The sequence below is a fragment of the Phyllopteryx taeniolatus genome, chromosome 11 (assembly GCF_024500385.1).
Source record: "Phyllopteryx taeniolatus isolate TA_2022b chromosome 11, UOR_Ptae_1.2, whole genome shotgun sequence".
NCBI lineage: Eukaryota > Metazoa > Chordata > Actinopteri > Syngnathiformes > Syngnathidae > Phyllopteryx > Phyllopteryx taeniolatus.
This window is the reverse complement of record NC_084512.1, coordinates 19,903,285-19,924,413: the sequence shown is the minus strand read 5'-3', so window position 1 is coordinate 19,924,413 and position 21,129 is coordinate 19,903,285. Positions and strand designations below refer to the sequence as shown.

The window sequence follows — 21,129 nt, the reverse complement described above, 5'->3', positions numbered from 1 at the left end:
CCACTGCCCCACCATGAAATATGGCTCTGTCTGAAGATCCCTGTTGGAAGGGGGAATTAAATGTGTGTGTGTGTGTGTGGGGGGGGTCAGAGGGTGGGGTCCACCTTGGGGGCATGTCCATCTCCAGTTGCGTATCCTGTTGTCTGCTTCAAAATGGTCTTTTTTCAAAAGCGTAAGAAAATATAGACTGATTTGAAGCAGCAGTAGAGGACAACTTTTATTCTTGAGTATTTTAACAGGTTTATGGATATTTGTCAGTACGTCCTTTAGTTACTGACACTAAGATAACCAAAACAAGTAAAATAAAAAATAAAAAGCATTTTTGGTGTGTTGTCAATGCATATAATGTCAATGTCACAGCAACTGCCGCTTGGTCTTCCAGACATCTGAACTTTGCTCAGTTTTTTTTTTTTTTTTTTCTTTTCTTGTTCTTCTCCTTCTTAAAATGTTTTATGGCGGCTGGCAAATTGACTACCGCTACTACTACAGTAGAGAGAGCTAAGGTGTGTTTGCTTTTCCCTCACTCTACGTTTACATCCAGTTGCTTGGATACATAAAAATCATGGCCGGCACAACTGGGCAGTGGTGTGAGGAAGAAGCATGGCATCCTTGTGGGAGATGTTTTTTTTAATTTTTTTTTTAATAAATACATTGTTGACTTCAAGATATAGTAATACAGTGTAACCAGTAAAATAGAACACAACAATCAGATTTATTCAGATTTTGTCATGAAAATAAATAATCAAAATAAAAATAGTTTGTTTGTGATTACATGTTATAAAAGTAGTTAATGTAAAATAATGATACATTGGGTAAGAGTGATAAGACGTGTGGCACACTCAGCTTGGGACAATATACCGTTATGGACCGTGGTTTTCCGGTTTTGCAGTTCACTTTGCACTGAGGCTAGCACGAGCTAACACAAGCGGAGGAGGAGTGGGAGCATTTACTGCTAAAGATTTGCGGCCCTTTTCTGTGGTCAAAGATGCGTGGTTTGGTCACTTAATGATGCTGTCCTATAGGCTCCTCTCCTGGGTCGTGTAACCAAGTCATTATGAACCGACACAACCTGTCAAAGAGATGGGAACTTGAAAACAGGAAGTAGGTATATATCATTGCTCTAGTGAAACTTGTTTGTAATGAAACTCCCATTGCTTGAGGTGTCTGTAGAGGATCCCCACCATGCCCCGGGCAGGTAATGGTACCAATACCCTCGTTTTTCCCAACAGGAGCAGAACCAAAACACTGTTCCAGCACTGCCAATTTGTAGCTTGGTGATACTTTTCACTGCTAATAATTTTTTTTGGAACAACAATACTGAAAAACTGCTCAGTTCTTGATCATGTCGTTCAAAAACATGCTTGGCAGTCTTCACAAACGTTAAATCAGTTAGTATGGTCTTACTATCTTAATTTAGTAATCGATCAAGTAACCATTTACGCAACAGTTGGATGATTGCACAGTTTATTGGCCCTCGGAAGTAATATAATTACATTTACACAAGCCTCACCTTTGACTTACAGGTAATCAGAAGCTCATTTGACACACTAGCTTGTGTTGAGTAAGGCTGGAGCTGGCAAATGAGCGGCCATGTCTGTAAAAGTTTGCAGTGATAAGAGTCAAACACTCTAGGATTCGTTCATGGTGCTTGCTGATGGAACAGATTTGGAAAAAAAAAAAAGTTGGAGATGTGCACGTTAACACGTTTTGTGGCGTTATCGCTGACCTTAGAACTCCTCCTTTATAGTAGTGATTGATACACTCATGGGCCTTACCATATTGTGTGGTTATTTGTGTATACTGTACATATTAGGTTGTAACAAACCCTAAACTTTCTTCCCTTTGGAATTATTGTCCCGGCAATACATAGTTGAGGATGAACTTCAAATCGGTTATTTAATTTATTTAAATTATGATATCTTTATTAGTGATACACTGAATTTTTGGCCGAAAATGTACCGCTACATTTTGTTTTTGGCTAAAGGCTATTGTCGCCGAAACATGACAGCCAACAGAGGATGTTGTGATGACGTGAGCGCTTCTCTGGATAAAGCTCAGAGGGGCCACCAACTACGAGGTGGCGTGCTCCACGGACATCTCAGTCTCGCTGTTTAGCAGCTACGATTGTCCGTCAAAATATGTCTTAATTAGGGATGGGTGATAATAAAACAATAAAGATGCATATCTCAAAATAAATGTACTTAATAACTTAATAAACATATGAGAAGCGGTCAATAGATTGCATTCATCCATGTTTTGACAAAAAATATGATTAGCCAATAATAATGCAAGTTGCTCCACGCTGAACCAGTCATGTGGCGTCAATAGAACCAAGCAAATTAGCAGCGACACGCAACAGGAGCTAATGTTTGTAGCCCACTGCTGCAGCCGGCGCTTCAGCAGTAAAAAGAAAAGAAATTGAGGGTTTCCCTGGAAGAAACGACAGGACGCTCAACGGATGACATTGTTGACAAGAGGGGCCCGAAAACTGTGGCAGCGTGGAGTTATTTTGGTTTTAATAAGTCTGACAAGAAACAGCGTGCACCCTCCCCAACTACCGCCCCTACCAGATCAGAAAACAACAAACAAAATGTATCACAGAAGACATGCTACCAGCAAGCACACTTGAAAATAAGGGATTAAAATAACAGACCCTCGTTACCAACACCCTGGGGGTAAATTTTCTTAAACAGTAATGTTCTTTGTCATCAACTTTTGACAGAAAATAAATTTTTAAGTAAATTCAAAAGGTTAAAAAAAAATAGTAATTTGTTTCATGTCATGATATATATCAATATCCAGTGATATGGAAAAAAATATATATATTGTGATGGGATTTTTCTTTTCCCCATATCATCCAGCCCTATCTGTGCATTGTTGGAATGTCATTGCTAAATGACAATTTTCATTTTGTAATTGATTTATTCTTTACAGCATTAATATGTATGCAATTTCAAAGCCTTGATTTTAATGGGGTTACTGCACAGTCATAGCCATAAACACAATTTTACTAATAATTGGCATAATAATTTATTTCAGTGTTTCAGTTTTTGACCTTGGTTTCCTCATTTTCGATTTTGGCCAATGCGCAAAGCAAGATCCATAAAGACAAGGATGAGACTTTGGTGTGGTCTGCACAGAGTCCTGACATCAACCTGATAACCTGAACGTTTTGGATGAATTAGCGTGCAGATTGAGAGCAAGGCCTTCTAGTCCGACATCACTGTGTGACCTCACAAATACGCTTCTGGAAGAGTGGTCAGGAAATCCTGACACACACTCCTAAACTTTGTTGAAAGCCTTTTCAGAAGAATTAAAGTTGTTGTAGTGGTAAAGGTTGGACTCAGGTCATATTAAACCTTATTGACATATTAAACCTTATTGACTAAGAATGGGATGTCACTTCAGATCATATGTGAGTCAAGGCAGGGGAGCAAATACTTTGCCACTATAGTGTATCTACTTTTGGTTCACTTGGCACATCTTTATTTATTTATTTATTTATTTAGATTTGAAGTTCTGAATCATGTTCTGACAAAGGAAAACTGGTCTCCTCATGACTCCGTAAAAAACATATTTGTGTATTTGTCTGCCTGTTGGTATTGAACGTTGTGTCCTTGGCGTAGGCCGTAGTCTGTACTTCTCACGCGAGGCAAGGTGTCGAGTTCCAGGTGAGTTTTCAGGGTTCCCTCCGACTTTAATCTGTTTTACCAGTTTTTGGGCCTGGGGACAGGTGCATTGTGGCACTGTCAGGTCTCCGCTTCTACTGTAACAAATGACCCGCACACCGCTCTTGGCCACATTGAATATCGCCTATCATTTCCTCACCCACACTTGTCTTTTTACCTTCACCAACACTGCTTTCACCTCAGTGCATTTGCAGCACTAGTCTTTCACCAGGACACTTAAGGTTTATAATCATGGACCTTTTTTTTGACACATTTTGTGTAATAACTGCACATGATATTTTGGACTAAAAATGGGATCTCTTTTGAGGAAATTTGATTACATTTGTTTTAAAAAAGTTATTCAAGCCTCTTCGTTGTAGCTACTACCCTCTAGTTTTCTTTTTTCCTCTGGAAATGCACAACAGAATCCAAGGGTTTTCTGCTTTAATGCCTACATACCATATACTGTTGTACCATAGTCACAAAAACAGTAACATGTCAGGAAAATTTTTTTTATGCTAATGCATGACCAGTAGTAAAGTGCAGGGGGTCCTCTGTTTACGACAGAATTCTGTTCCTTGGGCGGCAGCCTAATCCAAAATTCAGGATGCGGCGTCATCTATCAATAACCTGTGCGAACATAGTAGTTAAGTTATAAATATAGTGAATATTTGTAAGATAAACACTTCTAGCCCATGAAAAAAATCAAATGAATAACAGTACGAACAGTGTTAACTGAGCTTCTTTTGCAATGTGACCACATATTCTTACACCTCCACACAAACCATTAATTTGGAACGAACTCCCAGAAAACTGTAGATCAGATGAGACATTGAGTTCTTTTAAATCAAGCTTTAAAACTCACCTGTTCAACATTGCCTTTAAGTTGATTATATTGACTCTAATTGCATTCTAACTTGTTTGAATGTCTAAATTGTTTTTTAATGATGATGTAAATTTTGTCTTTTAACTATCTTAATGTCTTTCTAAAGCACTTTGAGTCACTTTGCTGTTGAATTGCACTATACAAATAAACTTGCCTTGCCTAATCTACACTGTACCATCTTTGACTTTGAATGTGCGTGGCTTTTAATGGCAGGGCCTGATGTGTTGAGTGATGTGGAAGTCAGCAAATGAGAGTGTAGAGTTGGCTGGCTGTTTAAATGGCTAACCTTGCGTGTTGAGTGACTGTGTCAGTCGTGACTGTGAAGATAGTGTATGAATTTTCTTGTTCCTAGGACCCGACCGATTCATTGGTCACTGATGAATATTAGCCCATTTCAAAATAATCATATTCAGCTGGGGTTTGTTTGTTTGTGTATTTATTTATTTAGCAGTTTTTAAAACACAGTTTCAATGTGGAATGAGGGGCAAAGAGCTCAGAGATGCAGGAAGGGGCAAGATCACGAAGTGCCTTATAAGTAATCAAAATGATCTTATAGTTGATTCTGAATTTTACTGGAAGCCAGTGGAGGGATGCAAGGACAAAAGTAATGTGGGACCTATGGCTGATTCTTGTTAAAAGTCTAGCTGCAGAATTTTGGATTAACTGCAATTGTTGGAGAGAAGATGGGGTGAGGCAGCTGAAGATAGAGTTGTATCACAGCCATCATCTTTTGATGAGTAAATGCTGATATATTCTTATTTTCTCATGAAACAGTTAATGCAGTTATGTTTTGAAGTGATGCAGAATGAGGTCCTTGCACTGCTTGTCCATTAGCTGGAGCTCTGATTCCATTCAATCCAACATGCATCTTTCCTGAGACGATGACTTGTTGTCCCAGTTCTCGTGTGGCCACGCGTGAATACCGCCATCATTCACAACAGTAGTGGATTGCCATGTTACGTTTGTGCTGCCTTAGCTCCTTTACAGCTAAATCCTCTCTACTTCTGATCCGCTATGACAGTGAGGATGGCGAACAGTATAACCCACATTCTTAAATCCACCATGTATAACAACCAGAAGGGCAATCAAGAGAAAGTTGTGGGTAAGTTTCAGAATTGCGTGGAAAAAAAGAATAAGAAAAAGGTTGGCTCCATTTCACTGTAACTTTCTGTCTGAGAAAGGCGTCTTGTTTTCATTTTGGTTGATGTGTTGTTGTTGCAAAGAAAATAATGGAGTAGAAGAAATTTAATGTTAAAGGGCATCATGAATAATGTTTTGCCCTTCACTCATTATGTTGCTTATAGGCCTATTCTGCATAAATCTAAAGATAAATTCTTCAGTTAATGCTTTTTACATGTTTTTGGACTTCCTCTTACTTTGGTTTTTACTTCCTAAATTCCTCTCTGTTGTAAAGCTAAACAAATACTAAAGGACAAAGTATAGTAAAACAGTCAAATGTTCTGCCTTTAATTCATATCTTTGTTGTTGTAAGCGTTAAGGCACCCAAAAATATGTTCATTATATATATTTTTTTAATTAATCAGCCAATTAATCGTTTTTCAGCATTTTTTTCCTACCAAATATTTGAATTGGCATCAACCTAAAAAAAAATCCATGTTGGTGGGGCCCTACTTGTTATGTGATTATTTTGTTACCGTTTGTTCAATAAAGTGATTAAAGGTGCGGCTGCAACTATCCTTGACCAGCTGTGGTAGAATTGCAATGCGTTCTCACTGGTAGGCTTTGCAGTAGACACGTTGCACTTTGATATCTTAATTGTGAAACGATCCCAAACTTTTGACATTATTTATGCACGCTTTTCTCCTGGCTCGTGGTTATTGCTACATGAGTCTGCAGTAACATTAGTCCGTGTGGAAAAATTATCACTTCAAACCTTCATGGCAGCGATTTTGCTCTTATTTTCGTAATTGACTCATTCGATTTATTTGAATAATCGTCACAGCCCTAACTTCAACATACACCGTCTGCGTTTTCTCCTTTCACCATCGTTCCTGTCATACTATGTTGCGTGTTTTTGTTTTCACATTAAGGGCTAAATTCCTGTTTTTGTTTTAATTCATTTAAAAAAAAAATTTTTTTTTAAAAACACCAAGCTACATGTTTTTCCTCATGTTTTTGAGATTTTAGTGTGAATGCTGCAGCTGGCTACTAGTGTGGACTGAATGAGTAGTTCGTTTTTGAACCGGTGAACTTAGTTTAAAAATGTTAATTATGAACAATGAACTGAACTTTGAACTAGTTCGCATAGAAACTGAACTTTCCCAACACTGATCCTGTATTATTTCACATTGCAAGATATATGGCAGGTTTAAAAAAAAAAAAAAAAAAAAAATGCAATGTAATTTTTTTCCCCCCAATGTCATGCAGCACTAGTGTACATACAGTATACTGTAAAGGATTACCAATGTCCAGTGGAATACGTTGTACAGGGGGGTCCTCTCTTTATAATGGTTCCGACATTTAAAATGGCATGCAGTGAACTAGTTTGTGCCACGGCGTAGGAATACGTCGTGGTACTTGAAGGCCCATTCAGTTTTTTTTGTTGTTTTTTTATTTATTTTTTCATGGTCTAGAAGTGTTTTTCTTCTAAATATTTACTGTAATAATGACTTTACAACATCATTAACATAGGTTAGTTATAGATAACGGCGCCCTCCAATTCGGGTTATATCACCCCCTTAGGAACGGAACCCGTTTTTAAACTGAGGGCCCCCAGTAGTTGTCTACAGGTTTCGTCTTTAGTTGTCCACATTCTTCCACGACCCATGTCATAATTAATCTCTCTCCTTTGTCTGTCCGCCTTCAGTTCTATTACTTGAAACTATAGAGAACGACGACATCGGGAGGAAGACATTGAAGATCACAGACTTCGGCCTGGCACGGGAGTGGCACAAGACCACGAAGATGTCGGCGGCGGGCACCTACTCCTGGATGGCCCCCGAGGTCATCAGGTTGTCACTCTTTTCCAAAGGCAGTGACGTTTGGAGGTAAGACGGTTTTGGCTGACGTTTCACCACGCCAACCTTATAGCGTTTCTCCGATTTATCAAAATTGGTTAATATGTAACTGTTGTATTAATGTTTTTACTGAGCGGCGATTTTGCCACTCTGCTCCTGTGTCTGTCTCATCCGCTCTGCGAGTGCCTGTCCCCTCCTTGCCGTCATCTTCCTCCTCCTTCTCCTCCTCCTCACACACAGACAAGTGCACCACCAATCCCCCCCCCACACTCACTCACTCCCTCCCCGACAGCAGAGAGGAGAGGATGTTTTTTTCACACAGGTTTTAGAGTGCATATTTCAGCATTTTAACGTCAGGTGAAATAAAGATATATGCGACTGTTCATTTTCATGGTCACCATTATCTAATGTAAGACGTTTTGAGTTTTGTAAGTAGCGACTTTATGAAATGAATGAAAATCACTGCAGGAGTTGCCTTTTGACGTCAGCTTTATTTTTACAACCAAAACATTTACATCCGGGCTTAGAACAGCTCTCCACTTCACCGTGCCTCAGCTACTGTGGTTTGACTCATGTTACGTTCAATGAACACACAAGAAAAACAGTGCACAAATGATTTCTTCTCTTACAATTCGGAAACAACAATGTTCGACAATAGAACACGAGACCGAGTAAAAGCTAACAAAAAATAATGTATGTGGGCTATCTGTGAACAAACAGTATCGCCACAATCTTTCCTGAACATGTCTCTCACATAACTCCCATGTCCACCATCAATATAAAACTACACTTATCCAGGATTTACCATCTTCATTAAAATAATTTTGAAACGGTTCCAACTGTATTTAGTTATAATTTTATGTAGTGCATGTTTTGATTAGGCGGCACGGTGGCCGACTGGTTAGAGCGTCAGCCTCACAGTTCCGAGGACCGGGGTTGAATCCCCGGCCCCGCCTGTGTGGAGTTTGCATGTTCTCCCCGTGCCTGCGTGGGTTTTCTCCCACATCCCAAAAACATGCATGAATTGGAGACTCTAAATTGCCCATAGGTGTGAATGTGAGTGTGAATGGTTGTTTGTTTGTATGTGCCCTGCGATTGGCTGGCAACCTGTTCAGAGTGTACCCCGCCTCCTGCCCGATGATAGCTGGGATAGGCTCCAGCACGCCTGCGACCCTAGTGAGGAGAAGCGGCTCAGAAAATGGATGGATGGATGGATGTTTTGATTATTTACATTTTTTTGTTAACTATTTTTGGGTCACTTTTTAATGTTTCCTTCACCATTTACTCTAGTGGCTGTAAATGGAACTTTTCAGTGGCTAGTAAATCTGATAACTGGTAATGGTAATTGATATTGCTAAGATGTTTTTGTGGATTAGTAGTGTTCTGCTTTTTCTCTTGAATCATATTTTGGGTATTACAAAAATTTGTGTTCATGTTCATACACCTCTACAGTATACTGTGTATTAATTTTCTTATTTCTTATATCGACTGATAAAACGGTTAACGGCTGATTCCGATGTTGGATATGGGCTATTTTTTTAAAATTTGTAATTTTTTTAAGCCCCCACTATCGGCATCGGCCACAAAAATACCATATCAGTCGGACTCTGATTTAAACACGCGTTGTCCTTTCTTAAACACTATTCCTTGTTTCCCCAGCTATGGCATCTTGCTATGGGAGTTGTTAACAGGGGAGGTGCCTTACAGAGGAATAGACGGCCTGGCTGTTGCTTATGGTGTGGCTGTCAATAAATTAACATTACCAATCCCCTCCACCTGCCCCGAACCCTTCGCCAGGCTCATGGAAGGTAAATAAAAAAGGTATGAACGCTCATTCAGCCACAACTTTAGCTACACCTGTTTGTCTATAATTTGGCAGAGTGTTGGGACCAGGACCCACACGTGCGCCCCTCCTTTTCCTGCATCCTTGAGCAGCTGTCAGCAATCGAGGAGGCGGTGATGGCCACCATGCCGCAGGACTCCTTCCACATCATGCAGGATGACTGGCGCGTGGAGATCCAGGAGATGTTTGACGAGCTCAGGACCAAAGAGAAGGTAGAAGATCTAGTATTTAGCTGCCTTTGGCTTTTACAAAGAACACAGCAAAGGTGGCACAATCAGATACCAGCATCTGGTGTGACATACTGTATAATACTTGTCAGACAGCCACAGTTACGTACGTAAATGCATTGCACACAGGAGGGCAGCACGTTTGCCTGAGGAGAAGTAATGGGTTTGAATCTCTGCTTCTGCTTCGACCTTCATGTGTTCTCTCCTGTGCTTGTGTGTGTTGCATATTAGGTTCATTGAAGACTAATTGTCCACAGGTGTGAGTGTGACGGTACAAGGAAAGCAGCTTACTTGCTGAGGTGCTTCAGTGTATTTCCCCTTGTAAAAACTTCTAATTGACTTCTATACGTCTCCTATGACTGGCCTAACGTTGGGAGGTGATTGCATCCAGAACTGAAGCTCTAGCTGTTTGTTAACTTCTTCTTAAAATAAAATGTAAACCCCCACTTTATCGCAGTTAAGTTTTCGCGGTCCTGGTATTTTTTTATTTTTTATTTGTTATTACAGTTGTTATTCTATTTTTCATACTGCTTGAGCAATATTTTTGTTAACCCTCACTCTTGCTCCCTCTCGATATATTATGTGTTTAAATGTGTTTTTATTGTTTTAAAAGTCTTTTTAAAGACTTAAAAAATGTTAAATACTTGAAAGGTAATAAAAACATGCCTACAGTGTATTTAAATAGGATATTTCTATTTCACGGATTTTTACTTATTATGGGGGGCTGTGGAACATAACCCCTGCGATGGAGCGGCCTTTACTGTACATGATCAACAGCGCCGACACGTTCCCATGATAGCTTAGTGTGATGATTGAGTGAATTAGCCGCCACATCAGCACATTTCCCGTAAGAACCCCCAAGTAATCTGGTCTGCAGTTGGGGGGTGGCTAAACTACTTTCAGCGAGTCATCCGGTAAGGATTATGATTAATACTCAGCCTGAAGGAATTAAAGGGAAAATGGATGGACGGAAGAAAATGTAATTCTTGCGATTAGAACACAACACTCCAATGAAGTGAGACTAGATTTTAACTTATTAAACCATAAATTAAGTCTACTTTAGCTGTATATTGATGATGCTATCTCATGTTCATGTCCACTTTGGTTCCAGGAGCTGCGTTCCCGTGAAGAGGATCTGACGCGGGCCGCCCTGCAGCAGAAGTCCCAGGAGGAGCATCTGAAGCGGCGTGAGCAGGAACTGGCCGAGCGGGAGATCAATGTGTTGGAGCGGGAGCTCAACATCCTCATCTTCCAGCTCAACAAGGACAAACCCAACGTGAAGAAGCGCAAGGGCAAGTTCAAGCGCTCCCGCCTTAAGCTCAAGGATGGCAACCGCATCAGCTTGCCCTCAGGTATGTAGTACGCAGGTCGAAGAAACGTCGTAAGTAAGGCTTTCAGGTATCCAGCGTGTAGTTTGTGGACGGCTGTATCATAAGAGCAGTAGCAAGTGACTGCCGCGTGCGGCCACAATGCATACATGGTACTGGTTTCTGCCTTTTTCTTTGACTGGTGTGCCTCACAACGAGTGGAATTAACCAACCAATAACAATCTACCTATCCTTAGTGGTTCTTTTGAGGGTTCAATATGCCACCCACTGATGATTTGGCTTTGTGTGTGTGTGTGTGTGTGTGTGTGCGTGTGTAGGCACAGTCATGTAGGACGAGAGCAACTGCACATGGAATCGAATTTTTATCGTTATTTTGGCCGCCACAATTGAGTTAACCTCCTGCCATATTTACATTTAAAATAACATTTTAAAATGCGAGCATTTTATAAATTTTTATTTTATACATATTATATATAATTTATTCTAACAGCATAATCCATTCATATTAAAGTTTCATTTTGCACTGAAAACTGCTTACATATTGTTTGTCAAAATAATAGTGCTGTAATAATAGATGTTTCTCATAACATGAATCATTGTGATTTGGAATCGCGATTAAAATGTTGATCGAAATAATCATGATTATCATTTTGGCCATAATCTTGCAGCCCTACTTAAAAGTGTAATTATCAGTTGACAACGCTACATCAAATTGTGTGACTTTAAGAAGGGCACCTGGTCATGTGTAACCTCGCTACCATGCACTCTTGACATTGTAACAAGCTCCCATCTGTCCTCCTCCATGCATTCCGCAGACTTCCAGCACAAGATCACAGTGCAGGCGTCGCCCTCCATGGACAAGAGGCGGAGCCTTCACAGCACCAGCTCCTCTCCTCCCAGCAGTCCCACACTCATCCCCCGACTACGAGCTATTCAGCGTGAGGCTTTCCTCTTTTTTTAAAATTATTTTTTTGTTTTTATTATTTTGTTTTTTTTTTTTTTGCTTGGTGTTTCCCCACCAGGTCCAACCCAGAGCGAGTGTCCAACGCGCACCTCTTACACGGCTGCCCGTCAACTGGCGGCGAAGCGGAAAAGCAAGAGGGGAACATTGGCCGTGACAAGGCGCATGTGAACAAAAGCGGGTCGGGACAGTTGTTTGAACAGTTTGCTAATGTTGTTAGTCACGCACCAACAGCCATGCAACAACTGGAACAAATTCCGCTTGACCGCTGGTGATCGCCTCTGACGTGCGCATAGAGCGCCCAGATTAGCCTTTGGCAGACATCCCCCGATATGTATCGCTGTTCAGCAAAACACAGCATCACAAACTGTACCTGTCTGTTTACATTGACATCCATTTTATACAGATTCAAAATACGATTTAAGGTGTGAAAGCCAGCGGCACTAACGCAACCAAACGGCACTAAACAATTCAGTCATGTTGTTTTTAAAAAAATATAATTTTTCATTAGTTGCCGACTACTGTGTTTCCAAATGTGTTTGGCTGTGTTTCCAAATGTTGTATCACAAATGAATGTCGTCGCATCAGCGTAGACATTTCGACCAGTGCCGTTTATACAGAACAGAGAAACGGCGGAAACATGCATACTCAGTGTGAAAGGGGTTTCCTTTTGCATCAAGTTCAGGAATGTTTTGCGAGTTTTCCTCAGAATGTTTCACGCTGTGGTACCAGTCATAGTAAAATTACTACTATTTGACCAAATATATTAATTTTTTAATATCTTTAGCCAAAGCCTGAAAACATAACTGCCTAAGTATTTGTTTTAACCATTTTTTGAAAACACACAAACAAACATGAAGTTGCCTTTATTCAACCTTTACGCATTACCATGACCTGGATAACCGAGAAAATTTACATTAAACTATTTTTAGCATGCACATTGGTATTTTTTAATTGATATTGTGACACTAAGTTAAAAATTTACTTTTTAGCAATTATGCTATTAGGCTAACGATATTGTGAAACGTAATGTGGAGTTTTTTTATTTCCATTTAAAACATAATTGAACTGTTTCCCTCCTCAGTGACGTACCCCGTGCCGAGGGACACTTTGTTTGTTTACCAGCAGGATGTGGATCTGACCAGCGAGCTCTCAGGGCTCGGCGGTGAGGGCAAGTCAGCGTGTGGTGGAAAAGCAGCGCCAGCTAACTAATTGCTCATGCGAATCAAGACTTTGCTTTTGGGGGATGTTTAACTTGCTGGTCCAAACAGTCCTATCACCTGTGCTAATTCAGTTGATTTGTATGATTAATGTTGGAATGTCAATGATCACGTTATTCTCATTGGCCTGTTGGTGGACCCCTCTCACGCTTCTTTACACACACGTAACTGGGGACTGTTTGCAGCCATGTTGTTAGTGTAAGCAGCGGGGACAAGCTTTAAACTATGGAAGCTACTAAAAAAAAATAATAATAATTGGTCTCAAATTCATTTGACTGAATCGAAAAAAAAAACAAAAGCGGCACTGTGAACGACTGGTTAGAGCGTCTGCCTCACAGTTCTGAGTTCTGAGTTCCACCTGTGTGGAGTTTGCATGTTCTCCTCGTGCCTGCGTGGGTTTTCTCCGGGTACTCCGGTTTCCTCCCACATCCCAAAAACATGCATGGTAGGTTAATTGAAGACTCTAAATTTCCCGTAGGTGTGAATGTGAGTGCGAATGGTTGTTTGTTTATATGTGCCCTGCGATTGGCTGGCAACCAGTTCAGGGTGCACCCCGCCTCCTGCCCGATGATACCTGGGATAGGCTCCAGCACTTCCGCGACCCTTGTGAGGATAAGCGGCTCAGAAAATGGATGAATCGAAAAAATTGATGAATCGCCCAACTCTACACATAACACACATGAAGCTTTAATAATAGCAACTTTCTGGCTTTTTCTTTGAATGGTGTGACTCACAACAAGGGGGATTAACCAACCAATAAGTTACCTGTCCTTAGTGGATCTTTTGAGGGTTCAATATCCCACCTGCTGATGGTCTGGCATTGTGTGTGCGTGTGCGCAGTCACGCAGGATGAGAGCAACCGCACGTGGGGTCGCGGCGCCCCCTTAAGGCCGGAGGACTTTGACGACATGAGAAGGGGCATCAAGAAGAAGGGGAGAACCTGGGGTCCCAGTTCAGTGCAGAGCAAGGAGAGGCCCGCTGCCACAGAGAGGTAAACTGTTATGTGTTGACTTTTTTTTTTTTTTTTTTTTTTTTTTTGTGGTGTTAAGTGTGTATTCTCTTCAGAGTACGTCCCCTCTCAGATGGCAGCAATCCGTGGACCACCAGTCTGGTGAAGTCACAGAAGTCTGTACCCCTCTGTGCCATCTTTGCTGAACAAGGTGCCTTCATTCCTCCTTGCAGTGAAATATATCTAAATTTACTCATTCTTCATCTTTGACATTTTTGTTATTGTGTGTTTTAACAGTAATTCACATCTAGACATAAAGACCTGAGCCATAAAGATTTTCTCAGTCTTCCATTTTGAGAATGTCACATCATTTTTTTGTCATACAGCTAAAAATGTAAAAAATGCCAAAAGGTGCAACTGTGTTGGCAACAGAGGAGCTGTAGGTGGTAGCCTTGTGCATAGCAGTGCAGTGTTTGTGGATACAAATTTGCTCCAAAATGATTCTTGCATCTGGGTTTTGTTGATGTGTACAGTGAACCCTCAGGGTTAGGGCTGAAGCCCTAATTTTGAAAATTCACCCCCCTCCATCCAACAAAATGTTTCAATAATTTCCTATATTATTAGTTTAAATGCTAAATATGCCCCCAAACTATGATCCCAAAACACTTACAAATAATTTCAAACTCATTTTACAAAATTCCCCTGAAAAATAAATGGCTTGCAGATTATTTTATCTCAAACAAATTTACTGAAAGTGCAAAGACGCGGGCGTGTATGTCGCTGCTCCGCCTGCGTGGAGTTTGCATTTTGTCCCTGTGCCTGCATGGGTTTTCTCCCGGCACTCCGGTTTCCTCTCACTTCCCAAAAACATGCATGGTAGGTTGATTGAAGACTAAATTGCCCAATCGGTGTGAATGTGAGTGTGTGTCAAAAGACCCACTAAGGACAGGTTTATACAGTATGTGCCCTGCGATTGGCTGGCGACCTGTTCGGGTGTACCCTGCCTCTCACTCAAAGATAGCTGGGATAGGCTCCAGCATGGCTGCGATACTAATGACATTAAGCGGTATGGAAAATGGATGGATCTTTTCGAGGTTGGTTCCTCCCAAGAAAAGATTTACATATAAAAAAATAAATACAAATACAAATTGAGAGGAAATTAGTATTCATTTAAATTGGGTATATTAAATCCAAGAAAAGGTGAATCTGCGGGTGCAGAAGTGCGAATATGCTTGGTCCATTGTAACCCCTTCCCCTGTTAGGGGATAGAGACTGAGGCCTGCTGAGAATGACCCTCCACCCCTAAAAATATGACGTTGTGTAAATATGCCACAATTTGTGATCCCAAGACACTTTAATATCATTTCGGCGAGTATCTGTGTAAAAATTGAAGAATGCATTGTAGTGATCTCCGGCTGAAATTAGTATTGTTCCTGACTTCCAGCAGGAGGTGGTCAAGATGACGCGTTCCCTCAGGAGTCTCCAGACAGCAGCTCCAAACCAAAGCAGATCAAGTTCCCCAACCAAGTGTACCTGGATCTACCTCTGTGCCGGGATGAGCAGCAGCCTCTCGGCGTTGGCGGGGAAGCCGGCGCCGCGTCTGCGGTTCAGGGCGGCCCGACCGAGAGTCCGGAGGACCCCTACACCTCCACCTCCTCCGCCTCCACCACACCGCAGCTCACGCCCACCAACAGCCTGAAGAGGATATCGACCCGCCGCAAGACTGATTCTGTGCTGTACGGCTGCGGCTCGCTGCTGGCCTCCGTCGTGCTCGGCTATGACATCCGCGAGGCGCTCAAGAACGCTCAAGACGATGGGGAGGCACCACGTGAGGAGAAGAAAAAGAAGGAGGGCCTGTTCCAGCGTGCTACCCGCTTCCGCCGCAGCACCTCTCCCCCGAGCGGCGGCGGCCGATCCCGTAAGGATGAGACCTCTGCGGGCCACGCCCCCATCCCGCACGCCAACTTGGTCTCCATGTCGGCCATCGTGGAATGTCAGTCCACCAAATGTCTGCTGCAGTCGGAGGTGTCGCAGTGCGGCCCCGCCAAGGTGGACCTCGTGCCTGTCAGTCATCACCTCGAGACCCCTCGGCCTGTGCCGCCACCGCCCGCGGAAAAAAAACAGACGCCGCCACCACAAACCCAAAGTCAATCGCCGGAGGTAATGAACCATAACACGGGGACACGCCTCCGCAGGAAAAAGTACAACAACCACGATGGTGAGTTTTACACTGCCTTTAAACACTTGCGTGTATACTGTAAATGGTACTTACATGAAATGGGGGTGTGAAACAATGTCGACCTGACGTTTAAGCTACCTGCACAGGTAGCAACAGAGGACGGACTAGGCTTGTGTGCATTTTGTGTAGCTACAGTACGACGGGGCAAAATCTGATTTTCTTCTCCCTTTATTGAAAAATCCAATGTCAATGACATTATTCAAATCATATTTTGCTCTGTTTATTCTCCTGTTACCAAACAAGGCACATTTAGAGTAAGATAGAAAATCCGTCATTCACAGCTCTTTTCTCCTACAGTTTTAGGGGTGACCTCCAACTCTTTCTGATACAGCACCGCCCATCGGCATTACACTCCAATTGCAGTTATAAATGACATCCCACTAGTGCAATGTGGGTAGGATGATGACCGTTTTAATAATGTCAGAGGCGGCCTCCTCCGTAAATACAAAATGTTGGTTCTTCTTTTCACCATTTTGCTTTTATTTTGGCATTGTCACCTTGAAAGTGTGCATTTTTTTCATTTTACTGTTATATCTTTTTATCCATCCTTCTTCTATGTTGGGATTTTATCTTGATTTTAATCTTGTTTTGAATCAATACTTCTTTTGTTTACTATATTGTCTGCATGTTTATATACGTTTATGCCTAGATTGGTCAAAGAAACAAGCCCTAAAGAGTACAATGTACAATGGATGGGTGGATACAAGTATTATTTTGATTGTGGTGACCTATCCCTGCCCTCTCTGAAGCTGAAAAAGAAACAAAAAATACAAATAAAACATCACTTATTTATTTGAAGCTAAAGCGTGAGACACATATGTGAATCGTTATTTCTTATCCACAGTATTGCACAATGGATTTGCCTTTTTATTTTGGTTTAATTTCCCCTCCAACTTTTATCCATCCATTCATCCATTTTCCAAACCGCTTATCCTCACTAGGGTTGCCTATCCCGGCTGACTCTGGGCGAGAGGCGGGGTATACCCTCAACTGGTCGCCAACCGATCGCAGGGCATTTGCAAGAAAAAAAGATTTGAATGAATCCATGACATGGATCTTTACTCAGCCCTACTGTAGATAAATAAATATCATCAAGTGGCTCTGGTGCAGCCATTTTGCGTGTTCTCTGTGTGAAAGAGTCTTCTCTGTGTGTGCAGCTAACGGCCTTCACCGCCTACCGCCCCCCGCTGCGCCGAAGAAGACCAGGGACACGCGGCCCGTCTCCTTTTGGGCCAAGCCGCACACGCGAGGCCTCGTGGCCCGCCTGGGCAAGAGCTACTCGCTGGGCCACTACTCGGGCGAGAAGGCTGCACAGGCCTGCTCGTTGCTGGACATGGACGCCGAGGGCCAGAATCGCGACTGCACCGTGCCGTTGTGCCGCATCCAGAGCTCCCCGGCCAGGCCCACAGTCTATGAGCTGGAGAAAGAGTTCCTCTCCTAGAGTGGATTAGCTTCCAGGGGGGCGTACAGATGGTGTTCTTACTGCCTCTAGTTCAAAAGCTTCTACAACATAGAACAGGTTAGTCCAGAACAGGGGTGTCAAACTTCATCACGGGCCACGTTGTCATTACGGTTATTCGGGGAGGGGGAGGGGGCAATTATTATAGCGAAACCACATGCCAAATGTCAGAGTTTGGTATGTAGCTTGGTTTTAAGTTGACATTGGGTAAAGTAATGGCACAAAATGCAAAACAAAAAAGAGCAGATTTAATGGCATTTAAAATGAAACAACAGCTTTTAGAAAATTAAGAATACAGACACGTGCAACAGTAACAGTTTCAACAGTGTGAATTATTATGGTATTAAAAAAAATAGGATAATAATTTTATTCCCTTGGCTCCATCTGAGAAGCCTGGGAAAGGCTGTTTAAAGTCCACTGGAAATTGCATTTGTACCATGCTATTTTAAAAAAATATATTCACATTCTCGTGATGCCATTTCAAGTTAACATATTGTACATTCTACCCAAAATCATGTTGCTTGACACCATGACATGACAGAAGCTGAGTGCGTTCGTTTACTGTAGATGTGTGACGGTTACGCTTCCTGTCCCTTACCAAATACGGTGCATCCGAAAAGTCGGCATGCTACATTTTACGTTAGGCTTATTCTAAAATGGAATAATGATTTTTTTTTTCCTCCCTCAAAATTCTAGCCAGTTTCCATCTTTTCCTTGACAAATGTGCTGTCTTCTCGCCTTTGATCAAAATTTGCGTCAGTTAACTGTGAAATGAGACTTTTTTTCCCTCCGACCTGTATTGTTACAGCCAAACTCCGCACCGTAATTCAACGGTTTTAAGAATTGGCTATCAATCAAATGTACAGGATCTATACAAATTGGACAAGAACCAGAACAAAACAATGACCCAATCTCCAAAATGGCGGCCACGTGTGTCCAGAGGTGCGTGATGTGACAGAAAACACGGTAAGGGTACAGGAAGTGTAACGCCACACGTCTAAACAAACAGTGCAGCTCAGCTTCTGGCTAGCGGGCGCCATGACAAAATGTGGAAAAAGCCGTGGGAACCCTAATAATCGCCCCATTATATTACATAACTTTGATTATTATGATGTCCTTTATGCTAGATAATTGGTTATAATCACAGGTCAAGTAAAATTTGACTCGACGTGGATCTGGCCAGTTTGACACCTGTGCTCTTGAACATGGTGACGTCGCCCCCAATGCTTTTGAGTATTTTTTTTTAATTGTTATTATTATTCCTAAGGTTCCACACCATCTTGGTGCAGCTGAACGTTGACCGCCGCTGCAGCGTTCACGACACATTCTTGTATTTATATATCTATTTTTATAGGTAATTTAATAGCAGCCGGCAGGACAAAACAGTACTGTACATGCGTTCATCCACTCGATTTAGAAGTCATAACCTTTATTTAGAGCAAGTATGTAAATATTCCTTTCCACGCTGCTCGGTGGTGCTTCCAGATCCAGAGGACAGCTTCTCCGTGCTGGATGGCATCTGGAGTGCCACCTACAGGCCCTAAAAGGAAGTGCAGGTTGAAAAAGCACCAGTTCAATGAAGGAATCAGAAGGAAAACAAGTGTCCGTTTTCTGTTTTTTTTTTTTTTAAATGGATTACCATGATGACTTTTCCGACCCTGTCCTGATGACTTAGTGGAGTCACAGTGCGGCGCATCATGTGACCTGCGCTCCTCATGTGGGCCTCCCTTCATTTTGTTTTGTTTTTTTACCCTGAAAATAGCCCATGATTACTTTTTTGTACACTAAATCATGGAATCTTCTACAGCAGCCACTGAAATGGCTTCCTCAGGATCAGCTAATGGCCTCCATTTTGTATTTTCTAGCCCCCCCTCCCACACACACACACACACACACCTCTGTGAGGATGGACTATGCAGACTCAAGCAGCTCTTGCCAGTATGCAAGGCCACTCTTGTTTAGAAAAATTACACTCATTTGTTTTCTATGACATCACCAAATGGAATGGTGTAAATACAACCGTTAGTATGAAATCACACTTTTATGTGATGGATTTGAAAATGTGAATCCTTTCCTCCACATGCTAACTGCCTTAATCACACAGGGCTGTGAATTGAGGAGTACTCCAATTTTATTTCCTAAAATATCGGCTTTTTCTCTAATAATTAAAACACCGTGCCCCCAATTTGTTCCCGGGTGCCACTTAGACAAACACCTTCTTCAAATAAATTTCCGTCAGGGAAAAAACTACAACAAATAAGAAACGGGTAGTAACTATTTCCGTTCGGTTGGTCAAAAGCCTGACTGAATGCTGTTGCTAACCAAAACAGCAGCACAAACCCCACTTAGTCACCGTGAGCCACAGAGAAACAAACACCTCCCTCAATTAAACTCCGATCTGAAAAAAAAAATGGCAGTAACTGCAGTTGTTTTCATTCAAATGTGAATGTTCAAGCAGCCATTTGAAATAGTTTGCTAACTTGAACAGCAGCACCTACTCTGCCCTAATTAGGCCTTCCTCAAATAAATTACCATCTGAAAACAAATGGGCAGTAAATATTTTAGGTTGAAGACACTCATTCAGAAGCCCGTTGGAACTCTGTTGCTACCCAGAACAGCAGCACATAACACCGGGTGCCACTGGAAACAAACGCTTCGCGGGTCACATCTATAACTGTTTCCATTCAGACGCTGTTGTTGATGCACAGACATTTTAAAGGCTATTGGTTGCTAACCAAAACAGTAGCATCTAACCTAAACCCAAATTAGTTGGCAGGCATCACTTATGACTCCTTCAAATAAATCACATCACCATCCCCAAAATGTATCAAGTGAGTACGACCCCCAGTTCATACCCCTGATGTCGAGTGAGAGCGCACGTTACAGTGGGACTCAAACCCGCAGGCCAATCTGCGTGAAGGGAGCAAACGTTCCGTTTTGAACGTCTTTGATGTTTTTCCTCTGATGGAGCTTCTGCCAAGTGGACCAAAATCAAGGCAAAAAACAAAACAAAAACGAAGAAATAAAGAGGTGTTACTGAAGGACATTTTAGTGTTTGTGCAGGACCAAAATGTGAGCAGCTGCTCGTGTGTGTTAGCTGTGTACTCGTGGAGTCCAGGAAGACTGAGTGACGTCGGCCTTGATGCGTCTCTAATGGAACGACACAAACTACACAAAGTACTACGCACTATCCACTGCGCCTTTCAGTGACTTTTTTATTCTTATTATTATTATTGTTATTACAGTATTTCATTGGCTGATTCATCAAGAGTATCAACATTTTTCAATAAAGTCGGAATTGAGACTTGATGTGTGCTTCCTGTTTTATTGCTTCGAACCCTAATTGGAAACCCTAACCCTGCCTCCAAACC

At 41.9% G+C, this 21,129-nt stretch overlaps 1 protein-coding gene across 3 annotated transcripts in view; it reads left to right on the top strand.

The window, feature by feature from the left end:
- Window positions 1-21,067, top strand: part of map3k21 (mitogen-activated protein kinase kinase kinase 21) — a 36,670-nt gene extending 15,603 nt beyond the window's left edge. The window contains exons 2-11 of one of the 3 annotated variants that reach the window (XM_061790890.1): window positions 7,382-7,562; window positions 9,192-9,340; window positions 9,412-9,587; window positions 10,714-10,954; window positions 11,746-11,868; window positions 12,976-13,056; window positions 13,952-14,102; window positions 14,177-14,271; window positions 15,508-16,278; window positions 17,457-21,067. In XM_061790890.1, coding sequence (XP_061646874.1) covers window positions 7,382-7,562; window positions 9,192-9,340; window positions 9,412-9,587; window positions 10,714-10,954; window positions 11,746-11,868; window positions 12,976-13,056; window positions 13,952-14,102; window positions 14,177-14,271; window positions 15,508-16,278; window positions 17,457-17,740 — 2,252 coding nt within the window. In that variant the 3' untranslated portion in view covers window positions 17,741-21,067. Of the gene's footprint in view, window positions 1-7,381; window positions 7,563-9,191; window positions 9,341-9,411; window positions 9,588-10,713; window positions 10,955-11,745; window positions 11,869-12,975; window positions 13,057-13,951; window positions 14,103-14,176; window positions 14,272-15,504; window positions 16,279-17,456 lie in introns of all 3 variants that reach the window. The other 2 variants (XM_061790889.1, XM_061790891.1) reach the window with 2 other exon arrangements.
- Window positions 21,068-21,129: the final 62 nt, after the last annotated feature.